At 51.6% G+C, this 14455-nt stretch overlaps 1 protein-coding gene across 2 annotated transcripts in view; it reads right to left on the bottom strand.

Annotated features, from left to right (window-relative positions):
• Positions 1-14455, bottom strand: part of SMOC2 (SPARC related modular calcium binding 2) — a 163372-nt gene that overhangs the window by 112917 nt on the left and 36000 nt on the right. For both annotated transcript variants that reach the window (XM_074333859.1, XM_074333858.1), the window contains exon 2: positions 3668-3839. In XM_074333859.1, coding sequence (XP_074189960.1) covers positions 3668-3839 — 172 coding nt within the window. The remainder of the gene's footprint in view (positions 1-3667; positions 3840-14455) is intronic.

Here is a 14455-nt window from a genome sequence, read left to right as displayed (position 1 = left end):
TGCTGGCTGCCATCTTCCCGACCCTGTGGCCATGCTGTGCCCACGGTGAGGCTGCAAATCGTCCCCGTCCCGGACCACCAACCAGGCACACTGTCCTTCCTGTCAGAGGTGCGAGAACTCCGAGAGCGGAGCTGTCTAGGGCCGAAAGGCCAAGTGTGGACAGAGACACCGTTCCCGCTGGGAGTGTGTCCCGGCGAGAAAATTGCTTCTTCCGTGAGGCTGGGCTCCCAGGGCCCCGGCTCACTCGGTCTTTGTTGAAGTCACAGCAAGCACATTGCAGCGTCTGGGCAGCTCAAGAGGTTTTGGGGGCCCCTGTTTTCGTGGCCCCTGTGATGGGGGTACCACTGGGAACGGGATGAGCCCCATTACTGAGCCTGGAGGCCCCTCTGCCACCTCACCTTGGCAGTGTGGGCTGTTCTGTCACTGCAGGACCCCGAAATCCACTGAAGGACGGTCGGAAGAGAGCTGGGTGTGCCGGCACTGAGGTTCCCCTGGAAAGGCTGACACGGCCATCTCAGCACACAGGGGAGGCAGTTCCCGGTTGGGTGGCTCTGTCCTGAGGTACCTCTGAACCAGAACTGGGTCAGATGCAGAGGGAATAAAACCTACCTGTCCTCATTCAGGTGACTCTTCAGGGAGCCATTCAGTAAGAAATAATGCTAAGTATTAAGTTCATTAATCCTAAGGAACATATCAGAATCCACTGGAAAAAACCTGATTGGAGCTAATTAATCACATAATTTTAGAATCACATAGAATGACGCTGCCTCAGGATTACCAGGCATCCCCCTGAACAAACTAAGATTGTGTGTGTGTGTGTGTGTGTGTGTGTGTGTGTGTATCTCCATTAAATGAATCTGAGAATTTCCACTTACGTTTTCTCCAAGGAAATTAAAAATAGCGTACAGTTTACTAAAACCCAAATGACCACTGAGAAAACAGCTACAAGGACAAAATAATCGTATCAAACAATAGGACACCAGGTGGTTGAGATTTGGGCTGGTATTTTCTGCTGTTTTCTAAGGATGGAAATGGATGGTTAGGGAGACTAAGGAATTTTTCATGCACAAAGGACCATCTTTAAAGCTGCGTCCTGCTTTTCCCCACCACCACAGCAGAGCTCAAGCAAACGTCCTTTAGCTGACAAAGCGCCCAGCTTGCTGCCGCTAAATTCAGAGTTTCAGTATGTTTTGTACTGTAGCTAGTACATGTCATTTAAAGAAATAATTTCAAATGCAGCTAATTTGAATGATTATCATCTTTACTTTTATGAAAATTTTCTATAGAAAGACATTCCTATCTGTGTTTTGACATTTTAAAACTATTTCCCTACTAAAATTTAATTTGTGAACCACATTGGTTTTGTTCAACAAAAGCTATAGCTCTTTACCTTCCAAATTAACACTATTTCCAGTTTGGGCCAGAGGTAGGCGAAAGCTCCTCCCACAGGTTCAGGTCCTGGGTGACCAGGAACGCTTGGTGGCCCTATCATCACAGACCAGCTGTTCCCAACGGGCTGGAGCCCCAACCCCGCCCCGAAGGTCAGGGTCGGGGTGCTGCCGAAATGCATAACCTCAGCCCCAATCTCTGAGGCTGATTTTCAGGTCTGGGGGTGGCCCCAAAGACTAGACCCTCCAAGTAGCCCCAAGCTGATGCCATGTGGCCCGTCACAGGGCCACACCTTGCCTGGCGGGCCCTGCCTGGCTCAGGAGGCTCACGTCAGTAGGACAAGCCTCGTGTTTTTGGACTCAGGATGCTAGTCCGTCTCACTGCAGTACATTCCTTCAAGTATGAAGGAACTCTGCCCGCTGCGTGTTTCCCTTGCAAGTCCACCTGCATAGTGAAATGGAATTACATTTTCATTGGGCAGAAGCTGATTCCTTTACTCTGCCGGTCCCGTTTGGAGCAGGCCAGGCCTTGGGCACACCGAGGCTGACCCAAGGTACACTCGTCACCTGAGGGCCTGGAAACCCTGGTCAAAGGCCCAGTGGAGGTATGCAAGGGTCATGTGAGCTGAGCTGGGCACACAGGCCCGACACAGGGCCACCTCCACCCAGCCACCCTCTTTCTGCCTCAGCTACCTAAGGCTTCCCTTCCGCCTGCCAGGACAGAACAAATTACAGATCTAATGTTCCAGCTCCCACAGTCTGCTTGCCTGCTGTCCTAGCCCCTCCGGTAATGTCCTCACGTGTGCCAGCCTTGTGCTGGGACCCTCATGACGCATGTGGTGTGGGGGGAGGCGCAACCCCACCAGTGGCATCCGACCGCAGGGCAGGCGTGGCCTGAGTCCCACAAGCCCTTCTCCACCACACCCTCATACAGAGCAACGTGCCAGGCTCTCTGCCTGCAGAACCACTGTCGCTTCAGCTCAGGCCCTGGCCCTCAAGTACTCTGATGATGAACAAACCACAGCAGCAGAAAATATCCTCAGAACTTGTAACCGCCGGTTACAGGCAGAGCTACAGGCATAAGCAAAGAGGAAAGAGGACGTCAGGTCCTGTCCAGTGCCCACGGAGCTGCAGCAAACACATATGGGGACAGGGCTTGTCCCACATCAAGATCTCAGCCCTGGTCAAGATCTCAGCGCTGAGATCAGAGCATTCCCTAGGGGGTCTACAGGAGCGACACCAAGGCCGAAGGGACAGGTGAAATGCTATCTTTGTCATGTCAGGGTGTGACTCAAATTCATCACCTAGGGCATGGCATTAGGACAGGACGAAAGAGCAAATCACCCCAACGTGGCCAAGCTTGGGGATGGGACAGGAGGACCCTGTGGCCAGCAGACCTGTGCTCTGCTTCCCCAGATCTAACCACAGACCATCACCCCAGAGCCCTGTGTGCTCTTCTCTCCTAGAACAGGGTTTCCGGGTGGGAATTCCCGCCCATTCTTGGGAATTATTTTTGCTTTTCTGTTCCCGAATCCCAAGAAAAGTTGGTTGGGAAATTGGGAAAATCAGTTCCTTGAACCTAGGTGGTTGGTAGTATCGGCCGTCACTTTGTGGAAACGATTCATTGTGGAGAACAGAAAACAGCTTATATCTCGGTATTCGAGAACGGGAAAGTGAAAAAAATTCCTGAGAACAGGTAAAATTCCCGCCCAGAAAACCTATCCTAGAGAATAAGGTAAAGAAGTTACATCTCTTTCTGAGCAGAACTGTTTACATTTGAAACATCAACCTGTTTTTCTGAGTCAAACCTCTCATCAGTGTGGGAAGCATTTCACTGCTGTGTTCTAAGCAAGCTGCTTAATTCTAAGTCTGATTCTCAAAGCAGGAAAATCAGAAATTACACATATAAAATTAGCACCAAAAAAAAATCACTGGCAACGGTCCAGGTGAATTGTACACGTCCCATTTGCTAAACGGTGAAATAAGAAAGAGCTGAAACAACCAACAACAAACTTCAGTGACAACAACTTTAGAAGACTCTGGAAACATTCTGTGAAACTCTCGGATAAATGTGTGTCGTGATGTCATAAAACATTCTAAGAAAAGAGAGCACTAATGGAGTGAGAAATCACTCTCCTGCCTTATGTGCTCTGAAAAAACTTCACAGACAGAAAAGTTCTTACTTACACAACGTTAGCAAAGGCGGAGGTAAAACCCACGCCGGCCCGTTGTAGCGGCCGACCTACCTCCCGGCCTTCGGGCGACGACACAGAGCTTACCTTTGCAGTTTCCACGATGAGCAATTTCTAACTGAGGGTCCTTGCACTTGGCGCGCTGGAACTCGCAGCGGGACAGGAAGGTCCTCCCGTCGGACGCACAGAGCGGTCTCTGCGGGGAGCCCCCGCAGTCCAGGCTGCAGTCCTGGTCCTTGTCTTGATCGACTCGCAAAAACTGCAGGGAGGAAAAAGAAAAGAAGCCAAACAAATTTAAAGAAATGCCCTGCAGAGCAGCAGAAAACAGACGGCCATCTAGGACCACTTCACATCAGGGGAGGGAGGAGCTGCCAGAAACGGCACCCAAACCCCTGAACTTCTGTGCCCTCATCAGCTGCCAATCATCTGAATGATGGTAATTCTCTAGGTGAGAATCTCTGAATGCCGAACGTGTGTGAAACCTCACGCCTGCGGGGGCGTGGGCTCTGCTTCACCTTCAATAGTCTGAGCAGCCATGTTGTCCTCTGAGGGTGTAACCCGTCTGCGAGCTTGCTCCCACCGTGTCTGCACCCCTCTGGATCTCAGGAGTGTCAGCTTGGATCAGAGGGGGCCCCTCTCTAAATGGCTCCACCACCTCATGTCCCATCCATGTGCCCTTGTTTGAACTGGATTATCACTTTCCAAATAAATGCCCACGCCCTGAAGGAAACTTATTTCTACGAAATGCCTGCTAGCTCTTCACACTTGGCACACGTCACCCACAGCATGGAGTGGACCTGGCGTCAGGGGCCCGCCCTCCCCGGGGACTGAGCCTGCGGAGACCATGCCAGTGGCCTTTCACGCACAGCAGTGCCCAGGTTTCCCATCCTTGCCTTGGCTCCTCTAATATCCTTGACACATCGCTTGGGGACAGCAGTGTCTCCCAGTGACACCTGCGACCTGGCCGCCCGCTCCCATGCCTGCCCTCCTAGGACAATGCACGGCGCTCCCTGCCCACGCCGGACCCCCAGTCCCACCCTTGTGCTCCAGCCGCAGCCCTGCCTGGTCCTCCTGATGCCACATGGGCCAGCGCACAAGAGGGCGGATCTCAGAAAGCTCGTAGGAAGGCTTCACGTGACAGGACACATGGAACCATCGTAAGGCTGTGGTGACTGGAATGTCACCTGCCCCACAGACGTGCTGTCTCCGACTTCTGGGGCATTAACAATGCATTAAGGGAAAGAAAGAAAGGGGGAAAGGAGACAACCAGAGCTGTGGTTCTCACTATTGCTCTCAGGGCATTTGGGCCGCTGGGTCCCTGTGGATTTGAACAGGTTTACCTGCCGTCATTTGCCCCAGTAACATTATGAGATGGAGACAGCTCTGCTCAGAGGACCCAGCCCGTCCTCCAGTCTGAGCTGGAGAATCAGGAATAGGCTCAGCAAAGGTCCAGGGACCCTCCTCCACGGGTCGTAAATAAGAGGGAAAAGGAAATTCTCAAACTCAGGCTCCTTCATTCCTTGCAAAGACGCCCACGCCCTCCCCGAATGCCCTGAGGGTCCCAGTGGCACCGCTTAGAAATTACCCAAGAGCTGAAGCTGAGAGGAATCCCTGGAGGGAAGAATGACCCTGGAGGGCAGACTGCCAGGGCCATGTCCCTCACACAGGCGGCAGGTCCCCACAGCCCACACCCTGGGGCCCTGGCCAGGAAGGTCAGGGGCGCTCTGTGGCAGGGCAGGTGCACGTGCCATCTCAGAGCATTCGCTTGCGAGAGGGAGAAACTGCTCAGCAGTGGTCGTTTCCCCATTTCTGGATGAAGGTGTCAATCAAGTGACTGGTAACCAGCACCTGGAGGAGACGGACTTTCATTCAGTGGGGCCCCGGGGCACAGGGGACCTACTTCTCAAATCGGTCAAGGTCAAACAGCATGCTCACACTTCTCACTTGCTGAAACGAGCTGTGCTCAAGTGAAAACAGATCACTGCCTTCTCTGGGTTCTTTGAAACTTTGGTTTTTTTACTTAAAAATGGGCAGAGCAAGTACATAAGTACGTGGGATTGAACTGTCACTAAGGAGTTTCAACCCCATTTTTCACTTCACCCGAAACTGTATTTCAACTTTCCAGCCGTTGAGGTGCCCTGGAGGCTTACAGCTTCTGGGGCAGTGTCCCCTATGAGTCTCTTCAGTCTTCTGTGCTAGGAGTCCGCCAGCCCTGACACGCCACTTCTGTCCTACAAAGTTCTCGCCACTGCTCATTCCTCTCCTCACAAGCCCTGGAGAGTCCGGGTGGACTGTTCTCATAACACACAGCTGGCCCCACAGTGCGTCACTGGGGAGCGGGGGACAGAGAGACAGGGACAGAGAGACAGGGACAGAGAGACAGGGACAGAGACAGATGGAGACAGAGAGAGCTAGAGAAAGAGAGACAGAGACAAGGAGAGGGAGAGAAACAGAGAGAGACAGGGAGAGAGAGAGAGAGAGAAAGAAACAATAGTGAACAAATCTGAACGTGTAACATGCTCAGGACCCAGCCTCACATAGGAACCCATCCAATATTCTCTTTTAAATTAAAAAAAAAAAGGAATAAACCTAAATCCTGCTAATGTTTATGTGGAAGAGATGGTCTATTTCCTGGAACCCTAAGTGAGGACATGCTGATGACTTAGGCTAAGACCTCGTAATTATCACTTTCTCTAAATGGGAAGAGAGAAACTGTATCTCTCCTAACACTAACACACACACACACACACACACACACACACACACACACACACAGGCCTAGCATTCAGGCATTTGGAATTTGTCCATAATTCTTGATAATTTAATGGTGTAGAACTAACAATGGCACTATTCTTTCTCGGAAATAAGAGAACACATACTCTATGCACATGTGTCTCCCTCCCCACTTTCAGTAGCAGTTACATTCCAAGGGAGACAGCGCATAGAGGAAAACGAGCTTTTAACTGTTTTCTTCAACAAACAAGGCCCTTCAAGGAAAACAAAACATTCCTAATCTGAAGAGTTCACTCTCTATTAGAACTTGGTTGAGGGTTTTCAAACTATTAATAGTTAAGATAAAAGGCACTTTGCCAAATTTCCGGGGAAACCAACTGGATCCCGAGCAACACGGTGAAAACAAGCACCACCGACTCGCAGGGGCTCCCAATCCCACTGCCAGGACCGGTGCTGTTTGCGCAGGCGCCGGAGGCCTGGGGGACACACGCGATGTCCCGTGCGCACCGCCGTGGCTCCCGCCTGAGAAGATAAGTGGGTCAGACGCAAATGGATCGAAACATGACCAACGTTTTGCTTAATAAATGCATGGGTTTAAGCCAGAAAAAGTTGGAGCAAAATCAAACATTTAAGAAACAGGTTAAAACACTCTTCAAACCTTAATGGATAGGTTTTCCCACCGTAATATTGACGGAGGACTTTTTTTTTAACTCATGATGATATGGGATAACATACAGAATGGGTAAACAGGAAGAAAAATGCCTCTGAAATGTCTAATTCTGTAGCTGTACGATTCACAAAAGCAAGAACTTTCTAAATAACAGGCCATGGGGAGGAGGTATGGGCCCCAAGTGCCTGTGCTTCGTCCAAGGACAAGCCTCACTCATGCTGGGAATAAGGTGGGACCATGGGGACAGCTAAGGGGCAGGTGGCAGTGTGCTTGTAAATCAGGCCTGCTTTAAAGGGTAACTTCGGCAGTGCAAAGCCTGAATTTTCTCAGATTTGGGAAAAGACTTACCTACTTTACAGTTTAATAGAAAACCTGAATTTGATGCAAACGTGGAAACTGTCTAGAGCCTCTTACGTGCAGCTTCAAGGCTAACATGAAACAGCTCTTTCTGTGGGGTGTTTCTTCCCAGAGAGATATGGTGGTATCATTCATTCATTCCTTCATTCATTCATTCAATATTTCATTCATTCATTCACTCATTCACTCATTCTCTCATTCACTCATTCCTTCATTCACTCATTCATTCATTCATTCACTAATTCTCTCATTCACTCATTCATTCATTCATTCACTCATTCCTTCATTCACTCATTCAATCTCTCATTCACTCATTCACTCATTCATTCACTCATTCCTTCATTCGCTCATTCACTCATTCCTTCATTCACTCACTTACTCATTCATTCATTCATTTGCTGGCAGTGATATAAGCCAATTTGTGCTTTAAAAACACGCACTTCGACATTCTACTGTCTTTGCCTCCTTTTCTGTAACTGAGGACAAAGCCTCATCTTTCTAAGGTAACTCAAAAGTCAGATCCAGCTAGAATTAAACTTATTAAACAATTCTGAGTGACCACTCTCTGCCAGGCATTGTATCCAACTCCAGGACAGTGGAAACTCAAAAGGGATCCACCCTGCAGGAGCTTAAAATCCAGAAGGCAGAAAATCTGGACCACACATGATCCCCACGCCATCTGTGACCACACACGATCACATCAGCTGGGAGCCACACATGATTGTCATGTGATCTGGGAGCCACACATGATTGTCATGTGATCTGGGAGCCACACATGATTGTCATGTGATCTGGGAGCCACACATGATTGTCATGTGATCTGGGAGCCACACATGATTGTCATGTGATCTGGGAGCCACACATGATTGTCATGTGATCTGGGAGCCACACATGATTGTCATGTGATCTGGGAGCCACACGATTGTCATGTGATCTGGGAGCCACACATGATTGTCATGTGATCTGGGAGCCACACATGATTGTCATGTGATCTGGGAGCCACACATGATCACCAGGTCAGGAGATGACAGCAGGTTTTTCAAGGAAGATGCAGGAAGAAAATGAGGACTTAATCCTACACTCAGGGTCAATGGAGGTGGGGTGCCTGTGACAGGAGAGGGGGGCCCAACAGATGGGGTGACTGATGTTGGACAGGGTGACACCGGAGTTGGAGCAATGCCTCCAAGTACCACACACCAGGAAAAGTGTCTACCTAGCGTGGGGAACCACGACAGTCCCCTCAGGACTGAGATGCAACCGAGAGAAACGCAGTCCCCACAGCCTTGCCGAGACGCTCAGGCACGCACACCCTGGACGCTTCTTGGGGGCCGTGATGATATGGAAACGCACAGTGCAGAACCGCCGAGGTGAAAACAGGAGACATACCAGCCATTGCTGTCTTCCTGTTTTTACCATGTGGCCTTCACTGTTTTATCTGAATGGACAAAAGCCTTTTCTAAGTGTCTTACAGATGGTTTCCTGCTTCTGGTCCCCTGACCCAACTTTCCCCAGAATTCTTCCAGTTCCTTCTTTGACGTCACACTCTGCACACAAGCTTTCGGTTCCTGGCCCCACAGCTAGGGGCGGCCATGCGTTGTACCTCCTGCTCACAAACCTCTTCTTTTCCACAACGTTTAATTTATTTTCCTTCCCTCACTCCACATTAGTATTAATTTCAATGATGAAAACATAGTTTTGCTTCTTGTCAGTACTTCCTTAAGTCAAGAAATCTCTTGAGTTATTAATTTTTACAAATATATATTTATTTAAATTCAGTAAGGCTTCATTGTTTTTAAAATTCTTCTCAATAAAATATCATGCGGGCAGTGTTGCATTAATGCAAGAATTATGTTTGGCAATGAGAAAAATCCCCATGGTCGATATCCGGTCATTATTCCTACAGATCAGAGGTGACTGGTCTGCACGAGGCGGAGTTTATAAATACCCCATAAAATACTGCAGGGGCGCTGACCTTACGCTGTCAAGGTCATACGCACTCTAGCAGAGGACTCCTCACACTTAGATCCCCTAAGAATTCACAGAGGCCCCGGGGCCTGGGCAGGCAATGTCTTCATCAGTTCAGCAATTATTAAGTGCCAGTTTCTTATGCAGGATCCCAGTAAGAAATCAGGGACTGGCCAAGTGAGTATGTAACAACTTACATGTTTTCCGCAGGCCACAGCTCTATGAGAAACAATACAGTTTGGGAAATGGGAGAACATTATACTGGACACTCGACCAGCTGCTTCAGAGCCCATGGGACCGGAACTCTTGCAGGGTAGAGATGACCTGCGTTTTCCTATGTGGCCTCGGCGTCCCAGTACAGTGCCGGGTGTACAGTCGGTGCTCAGTACATGCTTACTGCCTGCAGTGCTGTGTTAACATAACCCCGTGGGACTCACTACGAAATTACTAGGGCACGTGGCGGGGGCAAGAGAAGGCATCTGGGAAACTGATGTGGGAACGTGGGCGAGGCCACGGGTACCCTCGGCCCTGAACAGAGCAGACCTGCCTCCCGCCCAGGAAGCCCAGCACTCTCTCCAGGGCCTCTTTGCAGTGCCTTCTGACGCCATGTGTATTCATCCATCTCTAGGCTGAAACACACCAAAGAGCACACATAAGCTCTGCCCTTCAGTGACACCAAAAACAGACATTCTACCTGGGCAGTGAGTCCCGCGATGCATCGAATAGGTTAAACGAGAAGTGTCTAAAAATAACAGGGCACATCAAGCTTGAGCATGTGTCTCAGCGCGTGTCAGACTCTGCTTCCTGCACCGCCCGCTCTGCACACCCACGGAATCCCAGTGGGCCAGGCTTCGCAAGCGGCACTGTCGGTGGCACTGCTGGTCCACCAGGCACTTCCCGGGGCTCCAGCCCGGACGCTGGTGGGAGACCAGTGGAACCCAGGAATTCCATGCGGAGTAAACAGGACATACCACCTGGGCCCTGGGCCGTGCTGCCTGCACTGTGCTCTGAGCTGCTGCTGACAGTGGACACGGTGACACCTGACCTGACGGATGGCAGGGAGTAAAGCTGCGGCATCCATGTGTCCAGCGGTGGCGCCATATACCCTGGTCGCCCTCTATTTGTGTTTAGAAAGCAGCTGTTTTACTAAATACGTTGTCCATAAATTCCCTAACAGCTTCACATTTTCTGGGACAGCTGAACGGCAGGACAGACTGCCACCATCTTCCCTGCGTCCTTACTCCCCTCAGAATATCAAATGCATCCGCCGATGAACAGCATCTCCACAGGCGTGCAGCGAGAATTTCTTTCTTAAGCCTCCTGCTCATTGCAAGGCATTTAGAGCCAATTGCTCTAACACGCTTTGGAGACTAGAAGAATAATCTGCAAAGCAGGGGAAGTGCACCCAAAGCCGACACACCAGATACGTTGTTTCTCAGCCAAACCTCAGTGGAGACTACGTGCTCTGGGGTGAAATCACTTCCACTGAAGCCATAACAAAAGGATTAGAAACAGGAAACAGAGACAGAGCCTGCTGGAAACAACGTGCCATGATGCCGCAGCGAGACGGCCTCGTCCGCCAGGCAGCAGGTGAGCGAGCCCACTCCATGGGCCACACACGGCAGTAGCCATGGGGTCTCACGTACGCGCACCTCCACTGGTACCTTAAGAAAGTGCCAAAGCATGATCACATCGTATGAAGACCAGGGGCTTCTGAGCTCTGAATAGAGGCCAGTTCCATGTCTGCATCCAAGCTCCAGGGAGACCCGCGGGGCATCCGAAATATCGCGTACATCCCACCCGCATGTTTCTTCCTATGTTCATGAACTTTCCTGTCTGGGGCAAGATGTGTGCCCAGTAAAGACCTTGGAAGTGCAGATGTTTAGCTGCTAAGCAGGGTCACGTGATCGAGGGGTCACGGACTCCTTGGCGCAGTGCCTCCCCGACAAGTCCATGCACAAAGCATGTTCTCGGCAAGGGTTTGCCGCATGAGCGAGCCAGACAACGGAACGCCCCCGTGACAGCCGTCCTGTATTCAGAGTCAACAGGAACCCCCCTCACCCCACCACTGAAGGACCTGCACACGCAGAGGCTGGGGTAAGCAGAGAGAGTTCCCGGGGAAAGGAGGGGATGGACGAGGCCCTCATGTCCCCATACTCATCTCCTCCAAACTCCACCACAACCACCACCCAAAGTGAGAGAAACCTGAAGGAAGCCCGGGTCCCTTCTGCTGTGACAGTAAGAGCCAAGGGCCTTGCTCACGTGCCCTGGGGACAAGTGCAGAAGCTGCCCTTTCAGCTGGAATGCTGACAGAGCCCAAAGCTTAGGCAGGCAAAGCTCACAGGGGCACGGATGAAGAGGAGGCCCCCAGAGGAGGTCACCCAGCGAGGGTGATGCAGCCAGAACCGACCCAAGGATTCTGGGCTGGTCCCACTGACCGCTCCCTCATGCATGGCAGGGCCCAAAGGTCCAGGGCTGGCTCCTCTTCCTCCAAGACACAGACGCCACAGTCCGTCACCTCAGCTCGCGCAGGACTGACTGCAGAGCAGAAGGCTTGGGAGGCGCCCAGATGGGGCGTGAGGGAAGGGTCACAGCACCCCTGTCCTGCTCTCCCCGTTCTCCCTCGGGTTTCTGTCCCCTGCTGGAGGAGATGCAGTGCGGGCTCGCATGCGGCACCATCAGAGGTGCAAATGGCTCTCCCCGTGCCCTGGGCTTACAGGGGAATCACATTCTGCACATGCTTAAACACCTGTTTACGCTGGGAGACAGCCCAGGCCTGGGGTCCTCGGCAGAGACACCTCTTCACAGTTCTCTGAAACGCAGACGCCACAGCTCCCCGGGTCCTCACAACATGATTCACCATTGTCACCATTACTGAAACGCACACGCACAATCTCAGAGACAGGCAGGGGTCTGGAAGCACACCCTGCACACACACACACACATACACACACACACATACACACACATACACACACATACACACACATAGACACACACACACATACACACACATACACGCACACACACGCACACACACGCATACACACATACACACATACATACACACACATACACACACATACACACATGCACACATGCACACACACATACACACACATGCACACACATACACACATACACACACATACAGACACAGACACACATGCACACATGCACACATGCACACACATACACACACATGCACACACATACACACATACACACATACACACATGCACACATACACACACATACACATACACACATACACACATGCACGCACACACACACACACACTGGCTGCTGGCCGCCTCTGTGGTCCATCAGAGGCTCCTCTCGCTGGGGCATCGGCCTCCCTGCCTCAGGGACCAACACAGGCAGAGCCAGTCCCCTGATCTGTGTGTTTCACCACCTGACGTGTTTTGTGGAAGAGCCTGAAGGCTGGCCCGGTGGCCTGGATCCCTTTCACCTGCCGCCCAGGCAAAGCCTTGGAGCACGGAGCACACTGTCCTCTAGACCCGCTCCCCCCAACAGAAACCCTTGGCCACAACAGCCATTCACGTTTAAATCAATCAGAACTAAATAAAGCTGAAATTCGGTCGTCCTGCTGTTGATCCAACCACATTTATGTTCTGAAGCCCCTGTGTCTGGAGCCCCCCGCCCACCCAGGCCACGGGAGCACGTGTGTCCTGCCAGCAGCTGGCGGCGGACACTACCCAGAAGCAGGAGAAGCGGTTAATGCCCAAGCTCCCTAAACTCCGGTTTTAAAGGAACAGTTGCAAAGGACCTGTAGAGGTCAATGCCATGGCTAGAGTACTAATGAAACAAACCCAAAACGCTGAGAAAAAAAATCATTTTTTGAAAAGAATCTCTTGAAATTCACACCTTTAATTACAGAGAAAAGAGAAATACTTTAATTACAAGAGGAAGAGAGACATGAAGATTTTTGTGGCGGGAATAAAGAGGATTTTGAGGGCCTTCGCAGGTATTTTCGGATTGGTACTAGAAAGTGGGAGAAGCGGGTTGGGGAGTGGGGACAGGCGGGACCCAGGGCAGAGGACAGGAAAAGCACGGTCCCAGGGCAGGTGACCCACTGTCTCAGCCATGCCAACGGGGACAGTGCCACTAAGCGCAGCAAGGTGAAAGGGATGGTGTGTGTGTGCAGGTGGGGGCAGTGCCGGCTCCCGTGGTCAGCGATGGATGCAGGTGAGCGCAGGGCGTGAGGACGCAAAGCCCCGGCTGCCCTGTCCACGTGGCTTCTCCAAACAGCAGTGTCACCACACGCTGCTTGGGTCCTCGTGCACCACGGACATCTTACCACACTGTAAACGTTCTCATTACTTTGCAGGATGTGCTCAAAGCATCACACACACATTATCTGTATTTTACAGAGAGAGCAAACGTTTCAAAGAGACCCCGTAACAGCTGTGGCTTCCTGAGGAAAATGTCAGCCCCCTGGAAGTCGCCCCGACGGTGAAGTCTGCAGTCAGCTAAAGGCGGTCATCCTGGGTCAGCATCAGGCAGTGTCAGAGACAGAAGGTTGTGGAGGTCAGACTGGCCACCGTCGGTTTCCCAGAGGCCCCTGCAGTGGGTCTCAGTGCACAGCCCCCTCAGGGACTGCAGGGGAACAGGGCAGAGCAGGGCTGTCCCCGACATATGGTGTCCCCACTGCCAAGGGTTCATTTAGAGAAACAGAAGCCCCTGCCCAAGGGCCAGCTCGTGCTGCTGGCACAGGTCTTAACCACCCTGGCTGGTCAGCTCTGGGACCCAGGGAGCCCGCAGCCCTCCCCCAACTCCTGGAGAAGACGCAGGGAGCTGTTCTGTGGGGTCTCCGCCCCCCCTCCATCTGGGTCCTGGGTCAGGCTGCTCCAGCCCGGCTCTACCCTCATGGGGAGAGACTCGAGAGAGTGGACACAGGGAAACCTGCATCGCCCCATGTGCGTCTGCTCCACACCCCAGGGCTCCCGGGCCCACAACACCAAGGCTTCCTACGCTGGTACATCAGAGACAAGTTGCTGCTAATTCCCAGGGGATGTCTGACATTTCTGTCTCCTTGACAGTGACCAGGTCCCGTGTGCTCATTACAAAGGGCTGAGATGGGCTCTTGGAACAGCAAAGCACAGATAACTGGCAGGCATGAAGTTCAG

The sequence above is a fragment of the Rhinolophus sinicus genome, linkage group LG05 (assembly GCF_036562045.2).
Source record: "Rhinolophus sinicus isolate RSC01 linkage group LG05, ASM3656204v1, whole genome shotgun sequence".
In the NCBI taxonomy this organism is placed as follows: Eukaryota; Metazoa; Chordata; class Mammalia; order Chiroptera; family Rhinolophidae; genus Rhinolophus; species Rhinolophus sinicus.
The sequence above is the reverse complement of the archived record's forward strand: the minus strand, read 5'-3'. Positions and strand labels throughout refer to the sequence as shown.